At 35.7% G+C, this 8,172-nt stretch overlaps 1 protein-coding gene across 1 annotated transcript; it reads left to right on the top strand.

Moving 5' to 3' along the window:
- The first annotated feature begins 2,000 nt into the window (after positions 1–2,000).
- On the top strand, positions 2,001–7,206 carry LOC127091703 (S-formylglutathione hydrolase). The gene is made up of 6 exons (XM_051030388.1): positions 2,001–2,335; positions 2,459–2,506; positions 4,776–4,972; positions 6,410–6,508; positions 6,592–6,657; positions 6,893–7,206. Exons 1-6 carry the CDS (start codon positions 2,068–2,070, stop codon positions 7,073–7,075), a joined length of 861 nt encoding a protein of 286 aa, XP_050886345.1. The 5' UTR covers positions 2,001–2,067; the 3' UTR covers positions 7,076–7,206.
- The last annotated feature ends 966 nt before the right edge of the window (positions 7,207–8,172 follow it).

Raw genomic sequence — 8,172 nt, 5'->3', positions numbered from 1 at the left:
CACCATCAGGTCATCTTCGTGAGGCAACACTTCTTCGACATCCTTTTTTGAGAAGGTAATTATCGTCTGATTATCTTTCTCTTCTGAGGGAGACTCCTTCCTGATGTGCATCATCCGAGCATATTTTTTTTAGTCGAGTTGGTTTCTCCTCCTCCTGCAAATCCTCGAGCAAAAGTGTTTTACGCGTGATGAGTCATGTGTACTTCATCTACAATCTTCCCCTTTTTATGCATAGGGTTGTCTGAGCTAGAGTCCTCTCGCGAATGACTTCTTTTCGTGACTGTCCTCCGACGTCCTTAACATAGGACGACAACCAACCTCTTTGAATTAAGGCATCAATTTCTTTTTTTAGTTGATGATAATTTTCTGTACGGTGTCCTCGGATTTGATGATAGGCGCACCATGCATTTCCATCTTTCCTCATCACCGCATAAATCCCTTTTGGTTGTCCGGGTAGGGGAAGTAACTTGAGATCATGAACTTCTTTTATGATATCTTCATGTCTAATATTTAGTTGCGTGTACTCCTGCTCTTTTTCAAACGGTAGCCAGGATGGTCTTGCTATTGGCCGATCTCTGTGTCCTGATTTAAAATATTCTTTCTTATGCCTAGCTCCTTCTTCCCTGGTCCTAACCATGTTCTTAAATTTGAGTGAGTCAGAAGCCCATACTATTTGCATTTGGTTATTGATGACAATAATATGCTTCAGTGGATCAATTTTACCATTGAAAGATACTAACGATGGTGAGTTGAAGTTCTCTAGGGCCTGATCCTCTTGGATAACTTTGGGTAAAGGTTGAGAGTCCATAGGCTCCTCCTTTGTATCCCTTTCTTGAAGACTTTGTGTTTGCAAAACTTGGACACTATCTTGCAAAACTTCATTTTATTTACGAAGTGCTTCCACCACCATGAGCAACTGTGCCATATCTAGTGGCAGGGATTGATCGCTTCGACTAGGAGATGATCCCGACATCGTGTAGCTAAAGTATAAACATTTTTTATGATGATTCTGTGTGGCCTGGGCAAATTTTATCGAGACCCCATAGTGGACGCCAAATGTTCTTGCTAAAAAACATAAAAAGGTTGACTTCCTTGTTCTAAGTCAATAAGAGCCTAAAATGAATGGTTAGGGTGTCTGTTATGTGTGTTTGTCTCATTTTTTTACTTATCATTTACCCTCCAAACATCCTCCTATTTATAGGTCCACATCTCCTTCTCTCCCCATTTTTCTCGACTCTTCATCTCCTTCATAAATTTATTTATCAATAACGTTCGCCGCCCTTATAATTGTCATGTAACGTCCGTCTCTTCACTAATTATAACTCTCTATCATAATGTATCACCATGTAACCGTTTCTTATGACTCTTCAAATGGCATCCTGACCTTGTCATCAGATCCGACTTATACTAATTGGACCATTCTCGACTTTAGGGGAAATCGACTCCATCTTGCTTACTCGGATATCCTAAACGGATTTGATTAATAGGTCTGATGTCCTAGTCGAATTCCGATTAGTGGATGACAACTCGACTATCCGGTCTATTAACCATACCATACTCGGTTGTCATGTTAACTCGGCTTCAAAAAATCTATATACTCAAAATAGACTTCGTCAATCTCATACCTCAGTTGGTCAATTAATTTTCTAAGATGTATACTTATTATTACTAATTTTAGGCTGCTCTTTAAATCCTTTAAGGATGCTTCTCTAGTTTTTTTTGTTAGTAGGCAGTTTAATTGTGATGTCCACCGCTTAATTAGTTTGAGTAGAAGATTAGGAACTAAGACTTAGGATGGTTGTATACCTAATATGAACCCTATTTCTTGTAATGTTTCGAAACACTTTTTTGATTCTCTTTAATTGAATTCAGGTGATTGTAAAAAAAAAATTAAGGGGCCAGAATGTAAAAAAGCCCGGTAAACATAGTCCGGTCGACCCGGTTCAGGTCGGATATGGTATGTGGGGTAGGGTGTATATATAATTCGGAAGTGTGTACCCCGTCGTTGCATTCAGTCTTAGTTAGAGAGAGTGAGTTTGTAGAGAGAGAAAGAAGAAGAAGACGAAAATGGAGGGGGGAGTGACGGAGACGAGTAGTGCGAAGATGCATGGAGGTTACAATAAGAGATACAAACATTACAGCCATACCCTTGGATGTTCCATGAACTTCCACATATACTTCCCACCTTCTGATTCCACGGTTTCCCACAAATTCCCCGTTCTCTACTGGCTATCTGGCCTCTCTTGCACCGATGAGAATTTCATTTTCAAATCCGATGCTCAACGCGCCGCTTCCCAACACGGCGTTGCCCTGATCGCTCCCGACACTTCTCCAAGTAATTTTATCATACATAGTCTCATTTTTGTTCCTCTCCCCTTTTTATTAACTATAAATTTCTAATATGTAATTTGTAATGCATTATCCATTGATCGATGATACTATAAATTTATTGCAACAGGAGGCTTGAATGTTGAAGGAGAAGCAGATTCATGGGATTTTGGTGTAGGTATGTGTATGTATTTATTTCTTCCATTTTCTTTTCACAATTTCTTGTTGATTTTGTTGATTTCCTTTCCGAAATTCTGATATTTCAAATGTCTCCTACTACCCCTAAAATGATAGCTGTTGAAACTGAAAAAAAGTTCTTCTTTCTTTTAGTTATTTCATGTTCTTCTCATTTGAGATTTAATTGCTCTATCCTTTAGGTTCTTTAACTATGACGGTCTCTTTAATTTTGTGTATTTTTGAGTATTAATATTTACTTTGTACACTGATTTAGTCTTTGCAATAGTGGCTATTCACTATACCCCTATAACATTTTAGGGGCTTGGTGCTACGAAACGCTATCTGTGAGATTAACAATATAGATTGGTTCCCCTTCTTATAGCATGGTGGCATAATCATGTCTTCTCCTCCACTGACTCTTCCTTCTGTAGTTCAAAATTACGGCTTTGGTTGACACCCTCCCCTTTGAAGAGGGTGGGGTCTCCCTCCGACATATATCTTACCCCATCCTTACAAATTATGAGGGTAAACTCTGAAATCTGTTATCATATTTACCCTTCTTTCCAACCATTCCTTCCCCAACCCACATCCTCTCCATATTGCCACGTCATATAATGTTTTGATTATTCTGTTTGCTCAAATATGTTCACTTGGAAAATAGTTTATCAATTTAATTTAATCGGTGAGCTTGAATTCAATCATTTTTTCCTATCTCACTCACCCATATGGCATCTCAACCCAACAATTTCTCCTTCAACATATCATTTGACCCACACCCTCCCCTTTTCTCTTCTCTTGGCATCTCACATTCACTCCTCATCTTCAAAACAACTTTCATTCATCGACTTATATACTCAGTCTCAACTGGGATAGTTTTAGTGCTACAGATTTTGGGGGGTCAAGACTGCTACATCAACCTTCTTTACTAATTAGCTCATTAAGATTATTCCATGATCTAAATTCTGAATAATTGAAGGATTAACTTCACATTTGGTATCACGAGTATTGAATTTATCTTTAATTATTGAACTTAAAAAGCTTAAGCTATTAGAGACTTGAGAGGAAATTGGATAGTGTTGAAATCGTAGCCATTTTGGTAGTACATGCTCCTGGCAGTACACACTCCAAGGGGGCTTTTCGATATATATCTTAATCAAGCGCTTATGTTCTAAACACTTCATAATTTGGTCTGTTCCATTAATGAATGTTGAAGATATTGGGTTTAGGTAAGGAAGAGGGATAAGAGAGAAAGATGACAGGCACAATAGTTTATTGTATGACTGACTGATAGATGGGACAAATACCATAACCTAATATTCCGGTGGATACCACAAAAGGTGTTGAGAAGAATGATTTTGATATCCTACATTCCATCAATCTAAAGTCTATTAAGCTTTAAACTTTCTTAAAGTACAAAACCCACAAGCATAAAACAGGTTATTGATATCAAAATTGAATTGGACCATGCTGGCTGTTTGGACTGGAAAAACCCAAAACTGGTCCTTTGGCTGGCTCTGTAATACCTAAAATTGGTAAAAACACATTGGTTTATTGGTAAAACACCTATGAAGGATGGAATTGTTATAAGCCAAGTCTTAAATATTAAAAGTGTGGGGGTGTTTAGCTAAAGTCATGTCCGTTCCTAAAAAAGATCTCAGTTAATATGTTAATTAAATTTTTACTATCTATTGGGGGGAGGATGATATAGTTTCACCCAAGATGGTTTGGTCATGTGAGAAAGCTACCAATAGAAGCAAGGAAAGTTAATCAAGTGGAAGATAACCTTATAGTTAGTTGTAGAAGGCCAAAAGATCTTTTAGAAACTATTGAAATAGGCTTAGATTGGAAAGACATGTGTGAAAACTTAGTTAATAATAGAACATATCAATTTTTTTATCCATAGAGCTGATCAACATATTGAAGAGGGGATTTTCTGTTGTTAAGAGTCATTTAGAAAAGAAATGCAACTCTGTAGTATATACACTAAATTTGCAGTAACAGTTCACCTACTTCTGTGCGCACTCAGAAAAACAGGACTTCAAATTCATACCACTAACATACTCAGAAAAACAGGACTTCAAATTCATACGACTAACATCATAACAATTTTTAAATTATAGGAAAAATTATTCATTCCTATTTGGAAGACATTGTTGTTTTGTGGAATTAATTTATCAATTCTGGTCTATAGGTAAAATTACCTTGAGATGTGCAATGTACATTTTCCTTTGCAGAAGATATCTTAATTGCATATTTACTTCCCGGAACAGGTGCAGGATTTTATCTCAACGCTACACAAGAGAAATGGAAGAATTGGCGCATGTATGACTATGTTGTCAAGGAATTGCCCGAGCTTCTACGTGATAACTTTCCACAGCTTGACACATCAAAAGCTTCTATATTTGGCCATTCTATGGGTGGGCATGGTGCACTGACTATCTACCTGAAAAACCTGGATAAATATAAGGTAAGTCGTAAGGATGAACCAAAAAACTTCTCATTTCAATATAGCCGAAAGGAGTTACATAGAAAATCTTCATCTTGGCAATGTCCTAAAAACTATGGCTAGTAGTATTGTTGTTGATGTAACATATTTTTTGTTACTAATTGCTTTCCTTGACTAAGATATCGCACGTCAATATATTTTGCTCTACAAGTTAGCTGTCTTAGTATTTTCATTTTTAGCAATCTCAATTGCATTTGGACAGCTGAAAAATATTCAAATTTATTTGCTGTAAGGTTTGTGGCTTCAAATATTTTTCAGGATCTTTCGAAGTCTTGATGAGTATTAACGCTTACCTTTTATGATGAAGCTTTCGTATCTAGTTGTTGAAAGGTAATGTCTGAGAAATAAAAAATGTTTATCTGAGGTCATGTTTCCCTAAATAGATTTTGGGTACAAGTAACATTAGCATTCATTTGGAACTTCTCCATTTTTCTTCTCGGCACCAATTCTCCATTCTAAGCTAGAATAGGGCATTCATTTGGAACTTCCATTTCTTTAGGTGATAGGGAAGCTTCTAAATTAGAATGAAGGTTGTAAGAAAAGGTTTTCCTATATCCGTAGGTTTATATTTTACCTAGGGTCAACATCATGTAGGTGGATGTAGTTATAGGATTTGGAAACATTTAAGAGTTAGTGCTTTAATGTATGTTTTGTACAGATAAAATAGTTCTATTTGATGACTCAAGGAGTTGTTTTAATATCTAAGTTGAGGCTTGAATAGAAACACTGGAATAAGAAGTTTTCATTTAAGTAATGGTAGTGAGCATGAAATTGCAAAGTTATTAACATTGTCCTGGAGCTAATAACTGGGGATTGCTGCACTCTGCAAACTTATACCAAAAAGTTGCAGTGTTAAGCTATCTCATATCCATCTTACAAGTTTATGGAAATGCACCACAGACACTTTTAGTTGGGTGGATGAGATAAAGAATGCTTCAATATAATTTGTGTTTGCAAGATGGCTAATATTCTGAAAGTCCTGCAAGGCTTTGAGCATTAAGTGCTAGTAAGAGCAAAAAGTAGGTTTGGTGGAGATGAGATTTTTTAGGCATGATAAATGGACGTGAGTTAAAAATGAAGATATTCAGGAGTTAAGTTGGAGTGCCATTTGTTTACGAGATGAAACACTCATTGCATTTTCAGTTTATTGTTCAATAGGCATGCAAAGTAATCTGCATATAAATTTAGTATTCATATCTGTTTAAGATTTTTGCAAGTTAGAACCAAATATCTCATTCTTCTCATGATTTTTTTTTATGTTTGTAGCACTCTATTGCCTAAAACAACAAATGGGAGTGTATTTTGTTATTTGTCAATTGTCATAATAAGTACTGTACTTATTACTGGGAATTCTAACATATTTTTATTCTTGTGTTTTTTTTTGGAATGCTGTTCCAGTCTGTTTCTGCCTTTGCACCAATAGCAAATCCTACAAATTGTCCTTGGGGACAGAAGGCATTCACTAATTATCTAGGTGGCAATAAATCTGATTGGGAGGTAAATTAGGGGTGAAACTTTCAGGTTCGCTTTACTTGTTTAAGTCTTGATATTTCATTATTATAAGCAATTGAAAAATGCAGGATTACGACGCCACTTATCTGGTCAAAAAGTATCCCAATGTATCTACCACCATTTTGATTGATCAGGTACATGATCTTGTGGTTTTTATTTACCTTTTTCTAACATTGTGAACAGTATAATAAAAATGAGTGACAAAATTTGAGCTGCTGTCAGATTTTATAGATTTGTATTTGAGATAATGGCAGAACAGATATAATATTGATATATGCTGTTTGTCACAGAGCAATATTTCAAGTTATTACATATATGCTCATACACTCTTGAATTCTTGCTGCTGCTTATAATTGCTCTAATTTTCAGGGGGAAGGTGACAAATTTTTGCATGATCAACTGTTGCCTCACAAGTTTGAAGAGGCCTGCAAGAATGGCAACGTTCCACTGTTGTTACGTCTTCAACCTGGTTATGATCACTCCTACTATTTCATTGCCACCTTCATTGATGACCACATTCGGCATCATGCTCAAGCTCTTAAGCTTAATTAAGTTGTGTGCACTATGATGATCTTCAACTGTTCTGTTTTACTTTACTAAATGTACCCACTCTATATTTGGGAGTTGTGATACTTTGGTTTGTGTTTGACTATGGATATCAATTAGAACTTCTTTCATGTCTACATGCCAGTTCTAAACTAATCCATGTCTATGACTGGTATACTGATTTGATTATATGATATATGACAAAACATATATGAAATAATTATTTTAAATAAATATGTTTTTGTACTAAATTTAAAAGAGTGGAATCAAGTTGAGTGAGAAACCATACCATAATTTTTGGTTGTTAATTCTTGTGATGATTATCCATTAACTAGTGCACCTTAAAGAGGTGCGCACTAGATTCCAGTTAGGTGCACGTGCACTGTTTACAAAAGTATATTTTTTATAAAAGAAACAAAGTTGAAGTGTAAAGTTATTATTTCCTCATTATTGTGGTCCATTGTTTCCTCTACATTGAAATTTTATCTCCCTTCATTGTGGTTCATTGTTTCCTGTACATTGAAATTTTATCTATGACGGTTAAAGATTGTAACTGTGTGTGTTATCTTTGATAGTTTTCTCTTTCATCACTTTCATACAACATTCATTGAATAATTGATCTAATATTAACACTGCAATCCATTTTTTGTCTCTGGTTGTGAAGGTCGATGCCAACCTAAAATAAGTTGTTCTCACCAATGCGGTTATTGATAGATTTTTAATGCCTTTGAAAATGCCGTTCATGCATTCCACAAAATTTGTTGTCATGTGGTCCCATCGACATTCACTGTCAAATGCCCTTATCCACAACTCTAATGATATGTTATTCATCCACCTTTTTGCATTTGCATTTGACAATCTAATTTTGTCACAGTAATGTTGAAATGACAGTTGAGTTAGAGCATACCCTGCATTCACCATTTTTTTGCGAAGGTTCTTATCTTTGATTGCACGCATGAAGTTTTGTGCGATATGTCTAATGCAATAAACATGGGTAGAAAAATGATTATGCCATTAATTATCATGGTTATTGTAAGCACTCTCAATAGCAACGTGTTTATCTGAAATCAAACAAAGATTGACTTGTGGAGTGACATGTGTTC

The sequence above is a fragment of the Lathyrus oleraceus genome, chromosome 6 (assembly GCF_024323335.1).
Source record: "Lathyrus oleraceus cultivar Zhongwan6 chromosome 6, CAAS_Psat_ZW6_1.0, whole genome shotgun sequence".
NCBI lineage: Eukaryota > Viridiplantae > Streptophyta > Magnoliopsida > Fabales > Fabaceae > Lathyrus > Lathyrus oleraceus.
This window is presented reverse-complemented; position numbering and strand designations above follow the sequence as displayed.